Source organism: Struthio camelus, chromosome 2 (assembly GCF_040807025.1).
Source record: "Struthio camelus isolate bStrCam1 chromosome 2, bStrCam1.hap1, whole genome shotgun sequence".
Lineage (NCBI taxonomy): Eukaryota > Metazoa > Chordata > Aves > Struthioniformes > Struthionidae > Struthio > Struthio camelus.
In genome coordinates, this window is record NC_090943.1 from 6,999,559 (window position 1) to 7,026,167 (window position 26,609).

At 38.8% G+C, this 26,609-nt stretch overlaps 1 protein-coding gene across 1 annotated transcript in view; it reads left to right on the top strand.

Annotated features, from left to right (window-relative positions):
• Positions 1 to 3,367: 3,367 nt before the first annotated feature.
• LOC104148840 (sodium channel protein type 5 subunit alpha-like) overlaps positions 3,368 to 26,609 on the top strand; it is a 35,695-nt gene continuing 12,453 nt past the window's right edge. The window contains exons 1-17 of the mRNA XM_068934921.1: positions 3,368 to 3,622; positions 5,171 to 5,289; positions 7,134 to 7,241; positions 8,828 to 8,956; positions 9,796 to 9,887; positions 10,488 to 10,709; positions 13,155 to 13,212; positions 14,297 to 14,438; positions 14,962 to 15,159; positions 16,253 to 16,435; positions 16,995 to 17,387; positions 18,170 to 18,296; positions 20,415 to 20,653; positions 21,030 to 21,230; positions 22,166 to 22,519; positions 23,848 to 24,282; positions 25,236 to 25,373. Of these exons, the coding sequence (XP_068791022.1) occupies positions 3,368 to 3,622; positions 5,171 to 5,289; positions 7,134 to 7,241; positions 8,828 to 8,956; positions 9,796 to 9,887; positions 10,488 to 10,709; positions 13,155 to 13,212; positions 14,297 to 14,438; positions 14,962 to 15,159; positions 16,253 to 16,435; positions 16,995 to 17,387; positions 18,170 to 18,296; positions 20,415 to 20,653; positions 21,030 to 21,230; positions 22,166 to 22,519; positions 23,848 to 24,282; positions 25,236 to 25,373 (3,393 nt within the window). The remainder of the gene's footprint in view (positions 3,623 to 5,170; positions 5,290 to 7,133; positions 7,242 to 8,827; positions 8,957 to 9,795; positions 9,888 to 10,487; positions 10,710 to 13,154; positions 13,213 to 14,296; positions 14,439 to 14,961; positions 15,160 to 16,252; positions 16,436 to 16,994; positions 17,388 to 18,169; positions 18,297 to 20,414; positions 20,654 to 21,029; positions 21,231 to 22,165; positions 22,520 to 23,847; positions 24,283 to 25,235; positions 25,374 to 26,609) is intronic.

Sequence of the window (26,609 nt, forward strand, 5' to 3'; positions counted from 1 at the left end):
ATTTTGATATTTGAGAAATAATTCATAGAAAATATGCTTGGAAGCTAAAATCACAAATCATCGATGCTTTTCTTGGTTTTCTTATTACTCTTAAACCATGTTGATTTCATTCAGTATGTGCTGGTCTGGAATCTGCCAAAGGGTAAGAAAACTTTTCATTTTGACAAGATATTAAAGTTCACATCATTCTGTAGGTATTTTGTGCTTTGAGAAAAGGCCCAAAATGTACATTGTTACTTCTGTAACATCAAGAGAAAAAAAGGCTGTGCATTTACACTTTGTATATATATCTATTGGCCAAATTGCTAAATCTAGCCCTGGTCGTATAAAAAAAAAAATAATAATCACAACTGTACTTTGTCTGTTATTCTCCCTGAGACTACTAACAACAGAAATGATTTGGGGGATATTTTTAAAGAAGCTTGAATGAACCGGGAACATATTTTCAGGATTACTCGGTGTTTAATAATGATTAGCTTCTATTCAGCCATAGATTGAGTATCCCAGAATTGCCCATGAATGAAGAGCGTAATTTAGCCTTCTGCTCCTCTGCTTTTGCTGCCTATCAATGGACATTTTGCTATTGACGTGTGTGACAGCAAGCACAAGCTTTTATTTCCTTTTCGTAATGGTTGTTCACATATGGAGCAATTTATAAAACCACCTGTATTAGGAAAGACTCTCCATGCCTGATTTCCAGCGATGGCCAAGGACATGCAGACTGTCCTTGCACTCATGCTTCGTCCCAGGCCCTGTCCTAGGCTTTATCCAGCAGCAGCTTTACTTCCTAGATTTGCCTGCTAATAGTCCTGGGGGAGAACAGCGAGACAGTCAAAGTTTATTTTCAGGGATTTGAAAGATGGTTTCAGGAAAGAAAGGAAAGAAAATATTAAAGAAATATGCTACAAAACCAGAATTGCAACAGTGAACTTCTAAGATCAGGTAAACTTTCATGGAAGTGCTGTGTGGAGGGACGGATATCTGGATGCTTTGGCACAAAGCGCGGTAGAGCAATTATTGTACTCCCTCTGTGCATTGCACAGAAATTGTGTCATTTCATGCATCATTCACAACTTTCATTACTGATACCACAACATCTAAATTATTCTGAGCATGAACAAAGCAGATATCACTTTGGCTAGTTGTAGACTAGAAACCTTGGGAGTGGATGACAGCGTTTTCATTTTATTATAATATCAAGAGATGCATAGCTTCCGAACTTAAGGCTTGATTTTAAAAATCTTGAAGAACTTGTATTCTGTCTTGAATGTCCTTCTTCCCCTCCAGAAATGTTACTATTCTGTGCTGAAAGAAGGGGTTACTTTTTATATTTATCATTCAGTATGCTTCTTTAATAAGAGAGGTGGGCAACTGAAAAAATTAAGAGATTTCACCGCAGTTAGTTTGTCATTAGGCTTAGGTTTGTCGTTACAAGGGTACAACAGCAGGTCATCCAACAGTTGTCCAACAAGGACAGTTTGAACTTTTGAAGATGAGGAGTGACTGCTGGTTATGGGGCCACCTTTGAAGGCCATGTGAAAGCAGTGCTGACAGCTCCTGGTTGGAAAGACCTGGCTGTGTGCCTCCAGTGTGATCTTCTTCCATGCAGGCACATCAGTGACTCATCCTGAACCTGGCAGTGGAGCAGGCAGGATCATTTCACAGTTTGCCGGGGTGACTGCCATGGTTCAGCAGCCCCATGGCTTTGTACTGGATCAATAATGACTTCCTACAGATCATAAACTCCAGGAATTTTAGAGAATTCTCCTTCTAGAACTTTTGACTGAGTTTTAGCACAAGGCTGCAGGACCGGATCATCTTTCTGTGTGTACTCTTTTCAGTTTTTTGAAGGACAGTGACACATACATTCCACTATAAACATATATGCAGCTCATGAGTTAGTTTTGGGGCTTTTCTCAGCATTAGGGCAGGAGATACATGTCCTCAAGCTCTCATTGATGCCAAGAAGAGCTAAACCACCTTCTAGTCTCCTTTCGTAGCTAAAGAAGGGAAATAGATGCTCACAGGATGGTTTTCATACGGCCTATTTTAGACACCTACTTTTCAATTGCATGAATTTTATCTTTTTCTATTCCAAAAAGATCTCCACTTACTATGAAGGAAACCTAAGGTGACTAACTTAGGTATAGATTTCTACACAGCAGAGACTAAACTGAGATAACATTAGCCACACTCTTGAAACTCTAAGTTTGGATTTACTGTATGGAGTCATGTAGCATCCTATCCTGTACCTAATCAAAAGGCACTATTACAGGATGCAAAGTATTCATCTAATATAAGCTCACTTTGCTTGTTCTGACAGGCATTCATAAAACGCAGACTTTGTGCTCAGTACTTGTCAGCTCAAGCACTATTGTCCACAATACCCTCAGTTAATACTGATAGTGCTAGTCACTCTACTGGCCACAAGATAAATCAGTTCTCATTTGTCCTTCAGTGGCAGTCCTGAAGGCAGCATGCACCTCTGCCCTTTAGCTAGCTCAGCAGAAATGTGATCAATTCTTCTACCTGAAGGAGATAAAGTTTACTGTGCTACACCTCCTAAAACAGGCCACAATCCTTCCTAAAAATCTATGGAAGCTAAAATATGTCTTTAGGTTCAACACCTTCAGTTGGAGAAAAAACAAAACAGACGTCATCTTCCCTGTTCTCCCGGTCATCCTCAAAAGCAGTGGAAAGTAGTAGCTTTGAAGAAGTTGATGTCAAGAAGATCTCTTTGTAGCCTCAAAATGACATTTCTCTATACAGCACCGTATATCATCCAGCACTGAATGGGATTACAGCAAAAAAGATCTTCCAGAGAAAGTTGCGGTGGTATTATCATCTCCAGCACCATTTTGTTCACAGCAGCTCTTTCTCCTGGCATCTGGAAACTGCTCATTCCTGTACTCACTTCCACGGCACCACCAGGACTGGTTTTCGATCAAGTATCATTTACTCGATGTTATTGCAGCTGGGTGGGTTTTACTGTTCCAAATACTGGACTAAACTGGCACCGTAAGTTTGTTTGAACAGTGGCTCAAGAGCTTGCATGATAGTATGTATCTTAAGTAAGGTAGTGTTAATACCGTCTTAAATTTCTAGAGATCTGCTCACTTCCTATTAGCAACATGCAGTTAAAAAGAAATCTGAATAGGCATCTCATTGAAAAGTGTACAGTTCATATTATTTTTAATTTTCTTAGAATCCAACGGCTCAGGAAGATTAAACAGTTATTAAACATGCATGGTCAAGCACCGTTGTTTAATTTTCACACCTTACCGATTTTGGAATTACTTATCTTGATTCCTTTTTCGTTGTTTCCATATTTTGAATAGAATTAATGAAAGGACGAGAAGAATGAAAAATGGCTGAGTTCTTATTTCCCGGTGCCAACAACTTCCGTAAGTTCACTGTTGAATCCTTGGCCGCTATTGAAAAGAGAATCGCTGCCAAAAGGACTTGTCAAAGAAATACTGTAGACCAGAGACCTGAAGAGAAACCGCGCCCTCAGCTGGATCTAAAAGCTTTCCAGAAGTTACCTGCTCTCTATGGAAATCCTCCTCCGGAGTTCATTGGGGAACCACTGGAGGATCTTGACCCATACTACAAAGATCGTAAGGTTAGAGCCAACCAAATTGTATGGAGTTTCATTTGTTTTACTGTGTTGCTGAGAAGTGTTTATGTATGTGAATGATTTGTCAAAACAGCATACAGTTACATCTCCTTTGTAAAAGTTATCATTGCCTTTTAGGTTATAATAATGCAGGTGCTTGGCACAGCTGAATGACATGCAGTAATCTCATAAAAAAGCTTAATTGTGAATTATAAAAATTAAGTAATATGAATTTCATTTGCATGGTTTATTCAGCACTTGAATCTTGCTTGAGCCTTCCAGGTGGGTCTTGCACAGCACATACCCGTGTGACTTGCGCAGACACATGGTTCAGTTTTACGTGGCGCGCTGTTCCACAGCACAGCCGCTGCGGCATGTCTACGGCGTGTCCGGAGGTCTGCTTGAAACTGCCGAATCTGAGAGCTGAATGTCGTTGACAGCAAATGCACTACCGTCTCACGCTTGTACAGAAATCTCTGTACAATCTTGTTTTGATCAAAAGCACATTCTTAGGTCTAACTGTGTTACGCGATACGCAAGCTGAGCAAAAGCAACTACATTATAAACAACATCTTGATCACTTTATCCCATTTGTTTTCCTGTGTTACAAATGCATGGTGCTTTTAATACGGAAATATTACATGTGTGTATATGACTGCAAGGAAGAACCATTTTTTTTCAGATTCATGCCAGCTTTTCCAGAAAGTATAGTTTATGCAAAGAAAAATGCTTGAAATTTTGGGATGTTAAAACCATAAAAGTAATTTCTCTTATTAGTTACGAAAAAAAGCTGGATATAAATAATTAAAATGGATAAAGGAAGAAAAAGAGGGTTTGAGTCAGCTCTATGAGAAATGATAATAATTTTGTAGATTCTCTTAATTATTTTATATGGTGTGAAAAAGCATATTTTCTATCTCAGTGTTTGTGTTCCACTTACATATACAATAAATGATCATCTGAGTATAAGCATTCTTTTAAAACATTTCCTGATGAGTCCTTAAAACCTACCTAGTCCAGCTCCATAATCTAAGTAGAGTACACTTTTTAGTAAAGAACAGAGAAATGGGAATTAATCCACTGGAGATTAATCTTATTGCTTGAGAAACGATTAATACTTTAATTGATTTCTATAATCTTAGAGCTGGAGGATCTCCGTGAATATTAGAATATAATGACAGAGGCTGCAATTCCTCCTTTCACCTCTACACAGTTTAACTCAATGACAGGTTCAACTTATTTAAAGAGAACAGTCATGAGCAAAAGTAGCTCTGTGCACAACTCTTTATAAGTCTTAGAGTTTAAAAAGGAATTTTGATGCTGAGATTTTTTTCCATTTTGATAGTTAGTAGATATTAACTCTTTCATCAGTTTGTGATAAAAGGATTCCAAAGTATTACCAGGAGTCTTCCCATTTAAATAAATAGTTTAGAGGTTAATTCAATGTCAAGCTCTTGCTTGTCATCGCTTGTTGCACAGGAGATAATGCAAAAATGTGTTCTCTGTTCAGCTTCCAGAAAGCTTTATTGGATTTTTTTTTTATTTTTTTTTAAGATTTTCATAGTGCTGAACAAACAGAAAACAATCTTCAGGTTTACTGCTACACGTGCCTTATGGATCCTGAGCCCTTTCCATCCGCTCCGAAGAACAGCAATTAAAATTTTAGTACATTCATATCCTTTATGTTGTTGTCATTCGTTCTTTTTTATTACAAAGACCTATGTAATACTGTGCTGTTACGTTTTAGGGCACTGAATGAATCCAGTCTCTTCCTCATTCCGGATGACTGCTTATTATAAATGAACTTAGAAATTATTATTATCTTGTGCTCTTGTTCTACTTAGAAATGAATAGTTTTGTGAGTATTGGGGGAAATGAAGACTGACTTTCTACAGATTTGTGTTTTGAGAAAAATCTCTGATGTTGACTGTCTGATGTCTCTTAAACAGATATATCTCATTCTGAAGCCTTTCTCAGTGAGAAAATTAATAAGGTTTCCGTTCCCTATCTCATCTTCTGTGTACCCAAAATGTAGGAATTAAATCTCTGGTTTTGCAGCAGCCAGGTCAGATTTGATCAACCAGCAGGCAGTTTCAAGAAAAGAAGTCTGACAAAGGCACATATACAAACAGAGAAAGTACAATTTCGTAAACTAAGTTTAGGAAACCTGGTTTAAAAGCATATCTTTGATACATGAAAGGGAAGAAGGATGCCTTTGGAATGAAAAGTTAATAGAGAACCCCTCCTCGCACCTAAATGCTCCAGAACTGACCACGTGTGCAGAGCAAGCTGTGATGAGCTGTCTGAGCTCATCTGTCTGAGCTGCCTTCACAGTGAAGTGTCTCCTTGGAGACTTTCCCTGGACAGCAAGATGGATGGCTCTGTACTTGTGGTACAGCCCCTGTGATTGTGATAATATTTGAAAGAACCTACAATCGCAGCCAGGAGGTTTTTTTGAGGGTGGAGAGGGCAAATGAGGGAAAAGGTAGATTCCTTTCACATGCACATTGACCTCCTGGACTGCTGAAACTCCTGTGAGAGGAGTGAGATGCAGCTCCAGGACAAGGCACGTAAGCTTAGGTGTCAACACGTGAGCTAGATGTCCACGTTCCCATTAGTCCCGTGAGGTCAGAGGGTCCCAGAAAGCAGCGGGGCACCCATTACAGATGGTGAAACATAAGCATCTAGTGTCCTTTGAGATGCCCACATGTATCCTCGCAAACCTCCCAGGAGCCCCTGAGAAGAGCACAGATGCTCTAATTTAGAGACAATTTTGGGCTCCATCTGTGTGGTCTGGGACAAGTTATTTAACTTTTGCAACATATATATTTATATAAATAGATAAATAATATATTTACTTTGGAGTTTAATAAGGAGTACGTTATTATCATTACTATTTATATTCCGGTGCTGGTTCAAACTGTTACCTGAAAAGTCCCAGTCTCAGCACTGAAAAGATCACAATTTAATTAAAGCTCAAATTCCAGAAGTTGCACAGGTTGTGAAGGGGAAGAAGAGAGGCAGAAAGAGCGCAGTGAAACATGTTTTAGGCATATGATCTTGCACCTAGTTTCCGTGTGCAAGGAAAACTGAAGTTTAAACTATTTGATAGCTGAGTTCAGTTCCCAGCTCTGTTCCAGCTTTCTCTGAGGCCTTAAGTAAACCCAGTAGTCCCTATTTAACAATTTCCCTGCTATAAAATGAAACTAAAAATGCATCTTTCCTCCCACCCTTTGTCGACACTAGTTTACCTGAATGCCTGAGGTGTTTAGGGACAATTTTACCAAATTTACGCCTAGAGCAGTGGATGTCTAGCCTATATTGGAGTCAAGCTGTGCAAAATAACAACAGTAGTGTATTGTGATCCACTATGAGCCAAAATTGCTAAATTCATATGCATACAGCTCTTGCCTATGCTGTAAACTCTAAATCAAATGTTAGGTCTATAACTGATAACATATCTAGCCGCGTTTTCTGATCTGATGTCATACTCTTTGCCTTCACTCCTGTGACTTACATTATTCACTTGGTTTATTATGTGCACTATTATAACTAATTGTGTGTTCATGGCACTGAATGAGTCATCTAAGGTTTCTCAATCTCCTTCTTGGAGCAAGTATATTGAGTAAGTATCTCTGGGTATGTATATATTTTAATTCTGTAGTTTTAATTAACTAGATAGCCATAACTTTCAGTCCTCATCCAAAATAGCCTAGAGAGGATTTAGTAGGGAATTTGTGTGAGTTAGGACTTCAGCATTTTCTGCTTTAGCAGTTTTTTTTTTTTTTTGCCTTTAAATTCAAGTGTTCTTTACAATAATTTTGGATTTACAAAAGTGAGCGTAGATTAAGATCCACAAAAGTGCTATTGAATTGGAATGGTTGTATCTTGCCGCTCCGTTTTGTTGTCCCATGTTCTGAAGTTACTCAGTGATTATTTACTCTTTATCAAGGCAAATTTCCCATTGGTGTCAGCACTGATCAGGCATTTCAAGATCTACTGTCTTTTTAAATTCTTTTTAATAATTTTAAAATGCTGAATGTTTGCACTAATAAAATGTTCTGTGACATGCTTCTGGTCTGTAGGACTCTGTTAGAAAGTAAAGCTCTTATCTTCAGCACTGCCAACACTTGCGATGTTACATCACAGTAAATCCATGTCTTTGGAGTCATATTAAAACTGGATAATCCTTTTGTTTTTAAGTGTATTTCAGCTCTTACACTTTGGCAGAAAAAGGCTAGAATATGAACCCTGCTAATTCTAACACACAAAGCAAAGAAGAATACTTGGTTTTAAATTAGTTTAATTCCAAAATACTTAGTTTTAAAAACAGTCCTGCAATTGTTTCTGATTATTTCACAAAACATGACGAGGAAAGAGTTGGGAATGGCAAACCTGCATCCACACAGGAACAAGACTCTGAGTGATATCAACCTACGTATCTCCAGTTGATGCTGGGATGCCTCCCTAACTTCCTGTGAGAGAATTAGAGGTTAGACAGAGTCGTATCTGCTTTTGGCATTGCAACTACTGTCCAAATGCATTTCTGCAATAATTTGAGAATACTTCTTTCTAAATGAAAAGGGAAGCGCTGCATCCATATAATTTCTTAATGCATTTCCTGACTACCACATGAATGCCTTTTGAATTCTGTAGGGAGATCTCTCTCTTATTGAAATGATAAGTGCACTCAATAAGTCCAGAAGAGCTTTTACTGATAATTAGCCATTAATAAGAATAATTGCCATCTTAAATTGAAAATCCTGTACTCCTGTATTTCTCTAAGTGTTTTAAGCATTCTGCACAGAAGTGGAGGTTGCATGCCCAAAGTAAATAACACACAGCATATCACACGTTTGCTTGGCCACTTGAAGCCAGAAGAAGATAGGAATTTTGATCAATATTTTAATAAGTGTCGAGAAAATTTGTGTGTCTCAAATTACGGAGATTGGCATGAAAGCTTTAGAAAAAAATTATTAAATGCCAGAAAGCGTGTCGCAGATATGCATGTTAATAGCCACATCCTGCTAGTTGTCAACTGCTGTCTCAAGCTACATGCTAGTCGGATACTGATGGCATACCCTAAAATCAACAGGAGTCTTCCCATTACTTCTCCGGTTCCTTAGTCTAGACAGTGAATAGTCTGACTGCGTCTCTTATCCTCTTCTATTAACTGCTAATGCTGCCTTCTTTGGCACTTTTCTCCCTTAGATTCACTTTCACTGGCATTTACACTTTCGAATCATTGATAAAAATACTGGCAAGAGGATTCTGTCTAAATGAATTTACCTTCCTTCGAGATCCGTGGAACTGGCTGGATTTCAGCGTTATCGTTATGGCGTAAGTGGAGACATACAGAATATAGATTACTCGCAGTCATGCTCTGCTTTTGAGGTTTTTACTGCGGTGCTGCCGGGGCAGTCCTCATGTGCACACCACAAAACGGTTTTGTGGGTCAGAACTACACCTGAAAACTGTGCAGAACATCAAGTCTTCCCCATGATTTGTCACCCACTGTATAATAGCAGTATGTTAGTCTTTCGAGAAGGGAATAGAAGTTATGCAGAGCAAGATATATTTAATCTGTTTAATGCCATTGCATATTGCTCAATGGTCTTTTTACACGAACGGTTGCATTTCGATCAGTGTGATGTAATAGTAGTACTGTAAAATATAAATATACTGATAGTGTGAATGAAAATGTAAGTTTGAAAATAGAATGATATGCATAGAAACTAGAATATTGGATTAAATTTAGGTTCTTTATGTCCGAAATCATAGTTTGAGCTTCAATTTGCAGTAATCAGAAAGTTTTTGTAGTGGTTAGAGCCAGCAACAAAAGGGAGATGGAATCAAACCATCCGAGCCAATGTTTCAGCCTCTGCCTGAAATGGATAATTTTGAGTAATTTTACTGTTACCTTTCCTTATATTTTAAGTGCATGGCATTTTAAGATGCTGACACGAAATCAGTGGTGCACAAGCCAAGGACGACCTTATAAGGAAATTCTAATAAGGCAGAAATGATTTTCTGTTTTATAGCACTTCAGACAAATCCTTGAAAGTTTATGAATGCTAAAAATATGCTGAAAAGGATTAACCGTTAAGAATAGCTAGGGTAAAATAGTTGACCTGCTTACTCGGTTCAGTAGCTTGACATGTCATGCCTTGGCTTTGCAGATATGTGGGAGCATTTAGTTACTCGGGGAGTGTATCAGTCCTCCGGACATTCAGGGTTTTGAGAGCTTTAAAAACTATTTCCGTAGTCCCAGGTAAGAAGCCTCATTTGCTGAATAATTTGTTAGTTGCACCAATTGTTTCTTCCAATCAAAATGTTGGGTTCTACTTTTTCTTTATTTTTTTTTACTGTATCTTTTACCGCTTGCAGACATAGTTGAATTTGTGGACACAAATAATGCCCACTCAGACTAAATCAAATATTAGAAACAATCTTGTATTCCATTTATTTGCACTACATTTTTAAAGATTACAAATTAGGAATCAGTGGGTTGCTCATGTTCTCTTTTGGTCTTTTTAACCATATTCGTTATTGTTTGCAATCTTTTTAACCATATTCGTTATTGTTTCCAGTGTTCACAGATTCTTCAGAAGGTATTAGTATCAGAAATATTTGAATTACACGTATTCCTCTTTCTGAATAAGTAAAACTAGACTATTTCTGGTCCCTCATCCTCGCATAAATGTATTGCAGAGAATAAAGGAACCTCTCTATCACCGTGAATGTGGCAGGGTCAGTCAAATGAGGAAAAAATATTGTTCTCCTGTTAGTCACTCTCTCATCCGAACTATACAAATGTGACACGTGAAGTTCAGTTTTACAGTCTGTTTTCCCTTGTATATTATCTCCCTAGGACTCAAGATCATTGTAGGTGCACTCATCCAGTCTGTTAAGAAACTTGCTGATGTGATGATCCTGACCGTTTTCTGCCTGAGTGTCTTTGCCCTCATTGGCCTCCAGCTTTTTAAGGGCAATCTGAGACAAAAGTGTATCAGGAACTATACAAAGCTCAGTGATATTATTTATTCCAATAACAAAACATGGGACTCCTTTGAAATGTTTGCTAATGATACAGGTAATTTTTCTTCTTTGCTCTTTTTAGTACGATGCTCTACACACATATGCATGCGTGTATAAACACCTGTTGCAAATTGCATTGAATATGTGCATACATTGCTATCTGAGCATAATATTGGTCTTCAGATTGCTAGAATACTTGCAGACATCCAGGAATACTTCCCTTGCCTTCATTATAAGAAACAGCACTCCCAACGTCTCCGGTAATGTCCCGCTCTGGTTCCCAGAACGATATGACAAGAACTGAAACACACATTAGCTCATTCTCTGATGTAATTCCCCAAAGTTCAGCTTTTATTCCATGCTGAGGAGTTTTTAGCATCTACATTTTGCTGCCCAGTTAAGCGCTCTGTGGATTAAAAGAGGTGAATTTGCCTAAAAGTCAATGAAGTTGCTTTTTTCTTCACATCATATTTTATATATGTGATACATATTTTATATCTTATATATTTTACTTTTTATGTATGTATATCTTTCATGTATATGACTTGATTGACGTTGGCGATGAAAGAATAGAGCAGAGATTTGAAAATGTACTTTGCCATTCTCAGAGGAGTTGTAACCATAGGATGCAACTCGGAAAGCAAAAGCATTGAAATGAAGGAACAGCCTCAATTTGCATGAAAAAATGTGCACAAAGTGAACAATGTACATACCAGAACTATGAGGAAAGTTTCGTCGCAGCAGGAAATCTCCACTAGAGAATTCAGACATAGCAGCAATTGCGTAGGGAGAAAAGCGTTTTACCAGAGAACTGCATAAAGAAGATACACCGGATTGCTGTTTGCATGCACTGAGTGAGGAAGATTTGTTCATATTTCTTTAACAACCTAACAGACCAGGACAAAAAAATCTTTATATAAATGAGATATGTGGAAATATTCTTTTGAAGAAGATCTTGAACTTACCAAAAAACCCCATATAAGAACAAAGTCACTTAGGTACACAAAATGTTAGGATAATCATAACTGGAAGGAAACTTCAAAAGAAACTAGGGCAAAGTCTAGAATGCCACACAAAAGAGGTAATAAATGTGACACACTTTGGCTAGAGTTAGTGATTTGCTGTGCTAAAGAAACAAGAAACAAAACCACCTCATTTTTTCCTGTTATGTATTAAATGTAAACCATGGAAGCAGTATTAAGGCAATGACCTGGAAGAAGGGACGAAGAAACTCAAAATCGGTGTTGCTTCACAAACGTTGCCTTGTTCACATCCTATGCCACACATATTGCTTTGGTAATGATGGAAAAAAAAATAAAAAAAAAAGAAGTCCCAGGCAGGTGTAATAGAGACTGGGTGACAACTCCTACAGGACTCAAGAATTACACCACTGTCAGTCCAGTTCTCTTTTACAGGATTTTCTTGACTTCTTTTCACTGCCTGCTTTAATCCTGACTTTATGTGAAATACTCATAGCCAACCTGGAGAACTAGACGTTGGTGTGACTAAGTCCTCCTCTCTCTGACGCTTCCCCACACGATCTTCTTAAAAAACATTTTGTCAGTTTGCAGGAGCAGAACCAAACAAAGTTTTGGTGGAAAAGAGCCCAGATAGTGACTCCTTCCTTTACAGTGTATTTGCACCATATGGTGTGGCAAGATATTAAAGGTGACTGTGCTGGCTCTCCTCTGAACTCTGCTTAGTTTTGGGAAGAGCCAGGAAGACATTAGACTAGCCTTGCATCCTATATGATAAAATTACATTTTCATAGGGCTAATTGGCTATTAGCGCTGAAGCTATTACTTGAAGTTTGCCGCTAGCTTAGGCATCAGAAAAACTCATGCGAAGAAAAATAGGGAAAGACACCAAAAAGGGCACAGTTCCGGCATCCTAAGGGACACATCTGTATTTGTCAATGAAACGCGGTGAGGGTTACCTATTATCTGGCTCAGCATGGATATAAACCGTGGCATGGTTTGTACCCACACAGGCAAACGTTTTTCTCCCTCAAAACAAGGCTTCATTTGTGTTGCTCATTGGAACAGAACAGACCCAAACAGTGTCCATGCGTTGTCCTGGAGGGAGCTCGTTGCCACAAGCCAAAACTAGGTCGGAGAGTATGCTAAGTTATTAAACTTGGGATGGTGCTTGAGCCTGTGCCCTCTCACTATTGCATTACTTCACGCAGATGTGGCCAAAGTGGAAAATATTTTTAAAATGTTCTGTTTTGAGGGTGGCCTAAAGTCTGCAATGTATGCATGCACATATTCCTGTGTATAAATGTGGACAGGACGTTTTGGAATATGTTCCAGTTACTGTGAGAGTAGGAAACCTCTCTTTCTTCCTTTAATGCTCATTTCGTATTTGCTGCACAGCAGTTTATCTGCTTATGCACATACGCTTACAGGTCACGGGCAATTTATCATCACTTATTAAAGAATAGAGAGCGCATGTTGGAAAGTGCATTGGTTTTACCATTCTTTCTTTTATGTTTTTATAGCAAACTTTGCTAAGAAGGCGGGCACCTCAGATATTTTGCTCTGTGGTGCTGGTGCTGGGTAAGTGCACTTAAGAATATTTCTTGTTTCGAAATTGTTTCTGCTTCATTGCTTCTATGTTTGCTCAGTCGTTAAGAGGTGAACACAACATATAGCTTCCACGCTTTCCTTGGCAGCAGAAACAGAAACAAAGCCAACAAAATGTAGTAAACAGTAAGATAATTTAATGCACGCAGGGAACGAAGTTGGAACCTGCGGTTGGCTTATTCAGGTCTAAGTTCCTTCAAGCCCTTCCAGAATATGCTGCCTAGGGTCATTTCAATTGCCTTCTCAAGAGTGCACCCACAGTTTTTGCAAAATGGGTATTATGTAGCCGGGATGCAGCTCAGAGGTGAAAACCAAAGCAGAGAGGCTCACAGCAGGGCTGGGCTCTCGTTTTCACTTCATTTTCTGTGGACTCTTTTCAGTAGGGAGGAGTCATTGCCCCGCTTTACCCTGCTCTCGCGCTTACCCAACGCACATCTAAGACCTTCTTCGCCAGCGCTACCTGCCAACACAGTCACGCTTGATGCCAGTTTCCATGTAATGAGTTAGAAAGAGTGAAGTGTGGGGCAGAAAGGGATATTGACCTCAGGTTTCCTACCATAGATAGAGGATTCATCTTAGATACAATAAAATTTAACCTAAACCTTTTCCTTCCCAACCGATGTAGGAGCAAGGTGAAAATACTAGGGGTCTCCAGTGTAGCTCGGGATAGACACGCTTCTCCCCGTGAAGGTTTGTGAAGGTTAAACTAGGAGAACAACACACAGATTTGAAGGGTGGGTTTGAGTCAGGAGGGAGATTTGGCCACTTTGCAGGGAGGGGGTGAGGATTTGGTGATGAGGGAAGGTCAGCGGCAGGAGAGGCCTCTCCTCTCCTTCCTCCTCGTCCTTCCAGCCTGTCGTCTCTTCTGCTGTTGAAAGGTAGGCACTGCTTTTTCTGTTTTCCCACTGTCCTTCTTTCCAGTCAAATACTGCCTGCAGCAGATGAAGAGAGCAGAAAATGGGCTTGCAGTGTAATATAATGCATAGCTGAACAGTGCTCTGAAGTTGTTTTTCTTGGAATCTGCCTAGTTAAAAAAACTTTCTATTATTGTCTGTAGGACCTGCCCTCCAGAATACGTATGCAAGAAAGTCGGGGCAAATCCTGATTACGGTTTCACGAGTTTTGATACATTTGGCTGGGCCTTTCTTTCCTTATTCCGGCTGATGACACAGGACTGCTGGGAGCGGCTGTATCAGCAGGTATCGGCTCTGTACCGTGCAGAACTGATCCTCCAGGTAGGGCAAGAATTGAAATAAAAAGTGCTTAGAAAGGACAAGAAACCTGAAGTAATAATGGCAATAGCTGAAAGTCCTTGAGCGTGCATCCTCCCTTCTTCCTTCCAGCAAGCGTCAGTCTTTGCTGGACTCCTTGAAAAAAGGGATGCTGAAGGGCTTCCCAACACTACCCCTGCTATCCCACCATCTCAGGGACTTCAGAAGGGGACTCAAATGGTCCTTGTTGTCCTGCAGAAATACAGCAGCGCCCTCCTCCCCAGGAAAGCAATCGCCCTCGCAAGATGTATGATTAGAGAGGCTCGCAGCTGATTGCATAGGTAAAGGGAGAAAGCAGGGGGGAAAAGTCCGGGGAGGATCTATTTCTATTTAAGTTTCCTCAGGTATTTTTTCTAGTAAGAGAAATGCTTCAATAAGAATTTCAAACTCACTTTGAAAGACTTTGGTATTTTATCTGGTAATTTTTATTTCCGGGGTGTTGTACTTGCAGACGCTCAGAGCTTCTGGGAAGGTGTATATACTCTTCTTTATGCTGGTCATCTTCCTGGGCTCATTTTATCTAGTCAACTTGATTCTGGCAGTGGTAACGATGGCATACGAAGATCAGAACAAGGCCACCATTGCTGAAACTGAGGCAAAGGAAAGGAAATTTCGTGAAGCCATGGAATTATTACAGACAGACCAGAAGGTACGTTAGTTTTTGCCCTTACAAACCTTAGCCTGGGTGCACTGCTATTAGTCAGATAAGAAAAAAATAAAATTGGTCTCTTTGTGAGAAGCTGTATACAGTAGTCACTTACAGGAACGGGAACAAACGATGATTTATTAAAAGTAGTGATTCCTAGAGCAATAGCAGCAATTCCTTGTTCAACCGTAAATTCTTCCTGAGAAGCAATGAATTTTTCTTGTGGATAATGAGCTTTAAAAATGGCTGTTACTGCAAGCAAAGTACTTTAAAATCTGGAAGACGTAAAATTCCATCAGCCAGCAGTTTACAAAAGATGATATAGTCTTTTTGTTCTTTTCTTTTCTTTTCTTTTCTTTTCTTTTCTTTTCTTTTCTTTTCTTTTCTTTTCTTTTCTTTTCTTTTCTTTTCTTTTCTTTTCTTTTCTTTTCTTTTCTTTTCTTTTCTTTTCTTTTCTTGTTTACTTTTCTACTACTCCATCCTTGTAGATTGCTGAGCAGAGAAATATGCAGCAATTCAGTTGATCAGCTGCATTAACATATAAACCAAAGCCTATGGTAGCTGGGTGAAAAGTCTCTCAGTAAGTTAAATGGCTTAGCGGCTCCTGGAAGGCAATACTGCTGTGTTTTGAAAACACTGCTCTAAATTCAATATGGGAAGGGAAATAATCAGCCACAGTGTGAATACCGTCCTAAGGATACCCAGTGAGAAGACTGAATTTTAACACGGGTTAAGCATTTATTTGGGAAAAAAAAAAAGAGGCATTCTGCAGCATCGTTTTCAAACCGAGTATTTTTATTGTAAATAAATTTGCCATATGGAAGAGTAGGAACTTTAATACCGTCATTTTGCTCCTGGCAGGAACAATACATGTGATCACGTAACATACTGCAAATAACAAAATTTTCGGTGCTCCATATGTTGCGGAGATTCTCTCCTCTTTCTTGTAAAGTCATCATATATTGGAAGATTTTTAACGAGTGCTGTGAAACGTACATTGTTAAGAAGGAAAAAACAGAGCGCACAAATGTTTTCTCTCTGCTAATATTCTAATTACAACACAAGAATTTCATCTATGTTTTTGCTTTAATTTTAGCCATTGGCTGCTAGAGGAATTGATATCATGTCGGTTAGCTCCTTTGAAGTCTCTTCTTTGTCTACCAAAGAGATCAAAGAGAGAAGCAATAGGAAAAAGAGAAATAAGTCCCTGGGGACAGAAGACTATGAAGAAGAAGAACAGTTTCCCAAGTCACAGTCCACAGACATTCAACGAAAGTTGGTAATCTATTGTCTGAATCGGAGATCCTATAGCTTTGGCAATTTTAATTCTAAAATAAATTGCTTGAAAGCACAAAGCAAATCCTATTATAAAGACTAATCATTCTTAAGCCTTTAAAATAAACAAGCTTTTGGGATGAGGAAGATTTACATGTAAAATTTCATTTGAAAAGGAAGTATTAGGACAGAAGGATAGTGAAGAATAGAAGAAAAGTTATAATATATGTTATTTTTTTTTTTCTATAACACTGAGAAACAGAAAAAAGTGAATGGCTATCATAATGTAACTTACATGCCATCATTCTTTGTTAAAAAACAAATTATTTAAGATATAAATATAAGGCTTATCATAAGAATAGCTGCTACAGCTGGCAGGGGTTTATCATCTGCCTTTCAAAATCTAAACAAAAATCCTTCCTGAGTGATCTAAATTAAATAAGAGTTTTGGCCTTGCGGTGGTTGATAAGAAATGTTATGAAACTCAAAACATTTATTGCTTTCCAAAATATTTTCCGTGATATTGTGCCCTTCTCTCTTTATTCCCTTCCCTGGGCTTTTAGGCTCTCCTTGGCCTGGTGCATGGTCCCAGTGCAGATCAGGTGAAACGCAGACTTAGCCATGGGAGCGTGTTTAATTTCCAAATACCTGGTCCCAAAGCTGATTTTGGTGATGAGGAAGCCCGTAGTGCCGGGGAAAATGAAATCCAGCGTAGGCCGCTGTCATTCACACACACGGGAAGATGCTCCAGCGTGCAAAGTCAAGCGAGCTGCGGTTCTCACCCTGCTACCCCGAACTGCGTGCAGAGCAGCGGCAAGCGGGCAAACGCGGACGATTGCAACGGCGCGATTTCGTCGGCGGGAGGAGGGAATGGCAGGGTGCACGGCCTAGATCCAGCTTCTTCTGAAGGGCTGACGCTCCCTCCGCTTGTGGAAGACCTGGGGAAGGGCCACTTGGTAAGGAATTAATATTATTTTAAATATATGCTTCGTATTACGGTTTCTCCATAAGTGCTAAGTTTTTCGTGTCTGACACACTTGTGAATTTTTAACACTTTCAATGAAATGAAAAATAATGATGTGACTGTCTGGGGATACTTGTCACTAGTCAGAGGAAGGTGTTTTTTGACACCAGCAGTGATACTGCTCTAAGAGGTTCCCGAAAACTAGAATTCGTCACTTCAGCATTTCTATTATAAGCTCTGTTTTTCAGCTGTGCATAACTTTTGCAAACTTACTTTTGAAAGTTTCTAGTGATGGAATTATAATGGTCACCAGAGAGCTTTTTTATCCTATATCCTGCCCAAGGGATCTTTTGGGACAGTACCAGTAGTTCCCTTCTCTCTCATAGCATCTTTAGCGTCATGCAGGATCTTTATCTGTATGTTCACCATGCAGGTAGAGATAGATGTTCTTCTGTCATGATTATGCCTCAGCTCTCTCCTTTTCTGTTAGTCTCTGCATATTTGCTAGCGCTATTTCTCCTCATGCACCTGAATTTTTCCCAGGTTCATGTTTGTCCTATCGTTATTAGGTGCTTGTGAGATCAGTTTACTGCAGCGCTGCTATCGAAGAGTATGGCTTTCATTCTATTACAGACATTATACCATGGAAAAAAAGGCACATTTATTTGGCTGCCTGTCATCATTCCTATTAACTTTCATAGCGACCCATCAGAGCATCCTACTTCATTTTTATTCCTGTGATATCTTCCTAATTATGTTTACCTCTTTAAGCAGCCAGCCGTAAGTGATGAGAACAGCATGATGCATTTGCCTTCTCGTCTGTCAGTGGAGCACTTTAATGAGGCACTTCAAAGACAAAGGGCAGCAAGTGCAGTCAGCATAATTACCAGTGTCTTGGAGGGTAAGTGGCTCCTCATTATGTTTATTGCGATCCTAAGGTAATGCTAGTGTGAAAGACCAAAATGTCAATACATTTCTTAAAGGTTAACAGAGATCTGCAGAGGTGCAGTCAGGAACTTCATCCTTAATTCATCTTTTTTTTTTTTTAAATGCACTATAGCACAGTCTTTACATACTTGAACACATCCTGCGCATAAGATCTCGTTTTGTAGGACAGATAAGGAAGGGGATGGGAGTGATGGTGGGTGAAGGGAGTTTCTCTCATACTAAGGTGCGGGCCTGGGACTCTGGCTTCTGCTCCTGACTCTGTTACTGGTGCTTTGTCACTGGCAGAGATATACGCACTAAGACTCTAACATTGAAATTACACAAGCAAAATTAATTGTAGCAATTCCTGGGTTTTGACTACTTAACCTTACTGTTTTTATCCCTTTAACTTGCCTTCTGATGTGAATTTTGGGGAGTTATATCACTTGAATTACTGATACTTTCTCTGTGACTGATACTTTCTCTGCCTTTAGCAATTGCTTCTAATAACAGCTGCACGAGGACTTGGTTTAACTTGTACCCGTGAAGTGTTTACTTTGCTCATCAATGAAAGGTCACTGTAGATTTTCCTGAGAAATTTCAGCCCAAATTATTCCACTGTTTTCTGGAGCAGGATTAGGGAGAAATATATCATTTTGTCCATTCTGTGGAGCTCTGTCACCAGTACCTGGCGCACGAGCACGAGGTTTAGCAGGCCAGTGCCTTGGGCAGAGGTCGTGCCCTTTCTTCAATTATGTGTCTTGGCAAAATCACAGCTGCAACACATCCGGTGGAGGTGAACTTACTTTGCACTTCGATTCACCAAAAGTTTACGCTATGCTGCACCCATTCAGCTGTGAACTGGGGTTGAAGAGGACTGTCCCTGTAGTTGTAGCTCTAAGCGGCTGTAGATTAACCTGAGAACAGGTATTGCAATGGGGAGCAGAGAAACTGCCTTTGCTAGGGTCTTGGTGCCAGTTCTGCTGGATTCGTGCAGTGTGAATAGAGAAGAAACCTTTTGATCTAGACGAAGCAAAGACAAGAAGCAGACCTGGAGTGAACTGGGTCAGAGTGATCAGATTCAGATAAACAGCATTGGGTGGAATCACAGATTTGCGTTTGGAGGAGAAGAGAGGAAAACTGAAACTCTGAGAGGAAATAAGGACAGGTCCAACTAAGAGTAAGGAGCCACAGGTCAGATCCTATTCACCTGATTTTTGCTAAATTTTCAGGTCCCTGATAACTGGATTATTTGACACTAAATACAAGCACATTAGGAATGATCAGTAAGTTCCAATTTGTCAATGAACTTGCACAGGACTTCAAGAGGACTCATCAGTGCTGACTGGTGAATAAAGAAAAGCTATGACTCTTCCAGTGATTTATACCACAAATTTGACCAAAGGGATGTAAACTGCAATGCAAAAAAACCCTTTTATCTCATGCTTTCGTTATAGAAAGTGAAGAGATGTTGCTGCTTGCAAGAGCTGGGAAATGACAAGTTTGAGTTTTCCCACGGGAGAAGAGACCTATGGGCACATCTCAGGCACAGTGGTTTGGATTTGCTTCATCTGCAACCTGAACATCTAAGGCTGCTGCTGATTCTCTAGATGCCCTTGATAGTCAGTGGAGACGCAGGGGCATTGCATGTGATGTAGCCAGTGGCGGGGTCAGCTACGTTAGGATGAGATGAACAGTAACTTCAAATCTGTTTCTATTTTGACAATTGAAAGTTTCGAGGGAGAGGGGCTGATGTGTGACCTCTGCACCCTAAGCACCTGTGTTTAGTCAGATTATTTTAGTAAAAGTCTGCACCTGGGACATATAAAACCTGATCCAACAGCTACTGATGTTAATTCACTTAGTGAATTTTGAATCCAGCTTTTCTCTGAATTTTATCTTCATGTTCTTTAGCTGGCATAGGGACTGCATGAATGATACAAGGCGTGGAGAAGCTTTGGGGCTCTGTGTGGGTTGTGAGGGGTTTTTTTTATCTTCTTTTCTTTCAAGTTCTGATTTCTTGATGTTGTTATTTCACCACATTGCTCAGTGATAATTACCTAATTATTACTGGGTTTTCTTTTGTGTTTAGAACTTGAAGAATCCCAGCGGAGATGCCCTCCATGCCTGAAAAATTTTGCTTTAAAGTATCTTATTTGGGATTGCTGTCCACTTTGGTTGAGAATCAAGAAAAAAGTGGCTGCTTTCATAAAGGATCCTTTTATTGATCTCACCATAACTATCTGCATTGTGATGAACACTTTGTTCATGGCACTGGAGCACAATAACATGTCAGATAGTTTTAAATCAATGCTTAATGTAGGCAACTTGGTAAGCAAATTCTCAAATATGTGACATTTTATACTCTGATAAAAGGGACTCTGATAAGGGACTGACTGATGGGTGTTTTTTACTTGAAACACAAAGAAAAACTGTAAAAGTGAAAGATCAGCAAAATCTAAACCTATGAACTCTAAATTCCTAACATATGCAATTCCCCAATTTTGTTGATGCACTTCTAACAGGCACTCCTGAGAAAGCAGAAAACAAGCCTCTCATTTTAATTGAAAGTGCATTAAAAGTTAATAAAAGTGGACTTTGTTGACCTGTCCACGACTGTTACTGTCTTTGTAGGAGCATGATCTAAAGATAAGATATATTCATGGCAACTTTTAGGCTGATGCTACTTACTATTCCTTTGTTGCAGGTCTTTACAGGAATCTTCACTGCAGAAATGATCTTGAAAATCATTGCTCTAGATCCCTATTATTATTTTCAGCAGCACTGGAATATTTTTGACAGTGTAATTGTCACATTGAGTTTAATTGAACTGAGTTTGCCCAAACGTAAAAGCAAGAAAGGAAGGAGAAAAGGAGGAACCGTGTCAGTTTTACGATCCTTCAGACTGGTAATGCGTCATGCTGACTCGGTTGCATAAAACATTGTGTTATGAATATCATAGGGAAGATTTCTATGGTTTGCAGTTAGGATAAAATAAATGTTTTGTTTTTTTTTTTAATCTCGGTACTGGAAAAAATAAATACATTGTTGAACTCATCGAGATATTAGAGTCAAACTTTAATGTCATGTGTATTTGCTTTGAATATAATGAGAAATATTCAGAGAAAAAGTATTTCAGATTAGAGTTATTATAAAAGTGATATTGAAATGTAAAAATATGACAGGTAATCTCAAGAAAAAAAGTGGCAGAGTAGAAGTATAGAGAAAAGTATGCTTAAAAACAGGCACGAATTGAAGGGCAGGTGTTCATATCCTATAGTGTGGGATGATTTGGATGCTTTGAGTTGTTTCCAAAAAGGTAGCCACCTTTTATTGTAATACAATATCTGGACTCCTAAACCTGGTCCTTTCTGTCACATGTAAATTAGTTACCATAAGCTGCATCAGGTGGAGTGTATAAATATGTTTCTGCGTGTACTGAACACTTACCAGGGATTCATATTAGCCTGGTTCTTAAGGAGATTGTTAGTTTATCTTTGCAATATTGCCCAGGTTAAAAAAACCAAACAATCTCTCCACCCTAACTGTAAAGAGAAAGGAGCTGGTTAGTCTAAATCAGACACCTGATTTAAGCTAAGGGTAAGTGTGAAGAATCTAACTCTCAAGAAACAAACAAGTGAAAGCATGCAGAGGAAAGGGATATAACACATACACAAATTCATAGATACACTATGTTGGTCACACCTTGCAATCATAGTGACATATATTTTGTATTATCGGAATAGTTCAGAATGTTTATAAAATGCTTTTTGCAAGTTTTGAATGGTGCAAAGATGGGTTGTCTCTACTGATGTCTAACACTATGCTTTATCTTTTACACAGCTGAGGGTCTTCAAGCTGGCAAAGTCCTGGCCAACTTTAAACACTCTTATTAAAATCATTGGTAACTCATTGGGTGCACTGAGTAATCTGACCCTCGTCCTGGCAATTATAGTTTTTATCTTTGCTATAGTAGGGGTGCAACTTTTTGGGAGAAGTTATGGGGAGAACAGCCATAAAATAACTAAAAATGGCAAGCTACGCTGGCATATGATGGACTTTTTCCACTCGTTCCTCGTAATTTTCCGAATTCTGTGTGGAGAATGGATTGAGACCATGTGGGACTGCATGGTGGTAGCTGAACAACGGTTGTGCCTCCTTGTCTTTTTGCTGGTCATGGTGATAGGAAATTTAGTGGTGAGTTTTTAATATTTTTTCCTCTCTTTATCCTGTGAAGAGTAGAATATACTTAACTACTTTTCTGTTAATAAAGAGTAGTTCCCCAAAACAGAGGTAGAAGACCTATATATGTCGTTATAGTCTACAAAAACCCCTTTTGCCTTTCACCTTTGAACTTCTGTCCATATTTTCAATTCGATGCTTTGCGCACAACATCACTTAACTCTTTCTTGCGGCAACGTGATGTGGAATTCAGCAACGAATAACTTTCCAGTAGAAATAATACAGGCAACTATTTTTCCTTCACCTTTCTGGATCTGGATGTAAATAATTGCTAAGGTTTATGGCTTACCTCCTTGAATTAACGGAGTTAAATGATAATCTGCAAAGCAAAATCTGGGTTTTGCTCAGGATCTCATACCTACGGAATTTGCGATGGACAAATAGCAGAAGCTACACTCCTGTCATTGAAATCAGGATTTTCTTTAATCATATGTATAAATAATTCTTCTGTAAGTGCATTCCCATCCACAGGCAACAGCTTATGAGAGTCATTGCCACCGTGGTCGCACTGTGGCTTACACTGCATACAGTCGCACAGCCCTGCCAGGGCATAATGAGCCGACTGCCCTCCGATTGACTTTCAATTCTTTCTTAAAGCCTGCGATAGCAAGTCATAGAAAGCTCATTTCTGTAGTTCTATTTCTCCTTTAGCTCTCAGCGTCGTTAGTACACCTACCTTCTCTTACTTTAAGAAATTGTTGAAAAGAATTAAGTTTAGTCCTTTACCAGAAACGTATGTTCCATGGCAGAGTCCAGAATCTCCAAGTTCAAAGTCCTGCTGTTCTATCCTGTGATTCATTCTGATGATGAAACGCTGCAAGTGAGAGTCACGTCACATACCATTAACCTTTACCACTGTTAAGTGCTTAGGCTAAGCTACTCATCGAGGCTCTCTTGTCATCAACAGAAACAGAGAGGCATCCAAGAGTTTGAATTATTTTCATAAAAGTTGAATAACTAAGACAAGCGAAAAGAATTGCTCTCTGGAGGGCTAATATTCTCCACCGATTGTGGGGGTGCCTAGATAGCTAAGGCATGCTATCTGCCCAATTCTAACATGATAAAAGTTAAGCTGGTGTGGAGAGGGTCTTGACAATGTAAAGCTTTCTGAGAGAGAAGTTTGTTTCCTCAGCAATAGTGTGATTATAGTCATTTCTTTTTTTCCTTGTTTTGGTTTGTTCAGTAAGACTGAACTTTGATAGCAGTTGTATACTTCCAAGTTAGAATTTAAATTTCTGAAAAATATTCTCATGGCTTTTTTTTTTTATTTCAATGGCTTTCAGGTTCTCAACCTGTTCATCGCTCTACTACTGAATTCCTTCAGCACTGACTGTCTCCAGACAGCAGAAGATGATGGAGAGATGAATAATCTTCGTATTGCCTTTGCTCGGATTCACAAGGGATTTCACTTTGTGAAGAGTGTTACGTGGGATACCTGTTGTGGAAAGCTCAGGGATCTGAAGAAAGCACACAAAAAGAAAATTAAATTGACTGCCCAGAACCAGTTTGATTTTGGAAAACAGAGAAAAAATTGTAAAGAGAATTACACTAATGAAGTGACTGAGAAAAATGAGGACAAATGCTCTGGTCTTGAAGATTTTATTAATAATCCCAACGTGTTTGTTTGTGTCCCTATTGCTGAGGCAGAGAATATAAGTGAGGGTTTTGAAGATGATGATAAGCTTAGCACATTTACAGACACAGAGTACGATAAAAAGGTAATAAATGTGTTTATTTGTATTTGGATACTGGTGTACAACATAAATATAGAACCATGTATGTAGCTTAGAAGACTGTCTCCAGCAGAACAGGATGGCATATGCATATCCACTTGCAGATAGTCACAAAATTTTGAACTAGAATCAAAATTATGAATCTTTAGAAGTGAGGATTGCTGATCACTTGGAGCCTTTTAAAATCAAGATTGTTTATGATCTTGAAAGAAAGACCATAAATTATTGGGTTTACTGGAAGACGCGTTGGGTTATGTGTAGGTAATTGCATGGTTCATGGATTGTTGGTAGATAACTGCAGCAGTCCTTTGTGACTTAGCCATTTGTTAATCTGTTTCAGCACTATTTACATGACAGAGCAAAAACATATGGGCTACATAAAGGACATATTATCATGGACTCACTCATGATATAAACTCTTAACTATGGTCTGTTCTTTGTCTTTTGTCCTTGCCATATAAAGAATATAGTAACTATTAGAACAAGGTAGAAGGAGTAAACATGGGATAGATCTATTAAATTCATGTTTATTATATGGTAGCATATATAATTCTATTTCTTTGTTTTCTCTGAATTTTCAGTTCTGTTTTAACCATAGAACTTTCCTTTTCTGGTTCCAAATTTTCCTACCTTAAGCTTCCGTCTTAATCTATATGATAAAATTCTCACTTAACTTCCACAGCTCTGGGTCAGGCTTTGGACTGTTTGCTGAATTACTAATTCCTTACTTTGCTGTATGCCAGTAATAAAAAATTTCCCTCTTTCTATCCCTAGGTAGAGTTAGAGACTCAAAATTATTACACCCACGTGACTTATCTTTTCACCAGAGCATCCTACTTGAAATGAATTGTATAACTCATTCTTCTTTCCCTTCCAACTTGTCCACCCCAAAAAGGAGGGGAAAAGAAATCCCAATCTAATCCACAGATTATTTTCAGGAGGAAAATCAGCTGAGGCAAAGAGGAGAAAGAATGAAAAGTTCAGGAAGCTGGAGCAGAGGATCAGGATTTTCCTCAGAAGAATTCAGTGTACTTTGCCTAGGAAAGGACAGAAAGGCATCACCAGAGCAAAAAGAGGTAACAGCATTTTGTTATATGACATTGAGTTTCCGAATCTGATTGGGAGCTGATGTACATTTCTGTTGTAGGATTTGCCGGAGTTGAATAGAGATTGCAGGAAACGGAACAAATGAACTTCTGCTTTGGGGGAAGGGATGTTTTCTAACTCATTGTAATGCATAAATGCTTTCTAATTCTATTGCAGTGGGACTCCACAGGTGCGTTACTCACTCATGGGTTCATGGTGCCTTTTGGGTAGCCCCTGCATGCAACATGAGAGCTCAGTTTAGCAGCGTTAGTGGTGCTGAGCTTGAAGCAGCCAGTTTGTCTGTTTAATGATGGAGTGAGGATGAACGAAAGTGAACCTGTGCTGGGTTCCTAAGTATTCCCACATATTCACTAAAATATACATGTATATACATATACATACATGCAAACAAATACACACACACACACACACACATATAACATAGAAAAGAGTGCTTAGAAATGGAAAGACTATAAAATAATGTGAGTCAAACAAATCATTTACAAAATTATCTCTGTTATTTTGTATTTTTTAAAATCTGAGTCAGGAAAAAAAAAAAAGTGACAGTAAAGAATTATTATGCTTCCGAGTAAAATGGGAAATTCCTACAAGTCCACCTATATCCTAAATATCTCAATTCCAGGAAACATAGTACTTTAAATAAGTTACTCACAAAGAAACTAAAGGCAGTAGTTATTCATAAAGATATTTTAGAATAATTTTGAATAAAGAACACTTTCAAAAAAGTAGTATTTTCCCCAGCAGTTTAGAAAGGTAAAGAAACAAAACCCTAGAATAATTAATTTGTAACAAGCTGCTGGTTCATCGTACATTATATATTATGTGTGATAAGCAGAGAATATATGATACCATTCCAGTTTCTACTTCATAAGTACCTCTCTGAGTGTTTCTGATGCAACAATATATTCATCTTGTTCTCTAGTTTAAATATATTCTCCTGTTTTCCTGTTTTTAGCTCAGCTAAAGCCTATCTAAGTTTGAGGACTACAGGCATCTGTATAAAAGTTGCAATCACTTCATTTTGCAAGCTCATTAGACAGTTTAAGCTGGTTCATACAGATAGATATGCATTTATACACTGTAAGTGCATAAGGGTTTGGCTCCCATTCGAATGCACCTGCAGGTATTTCAAAGCTCATACACTTTTAAAATCAAAGTCCAATCCTTTGCTAATGCTTTCTGAAATGTCAGTACATAGCCTGAAA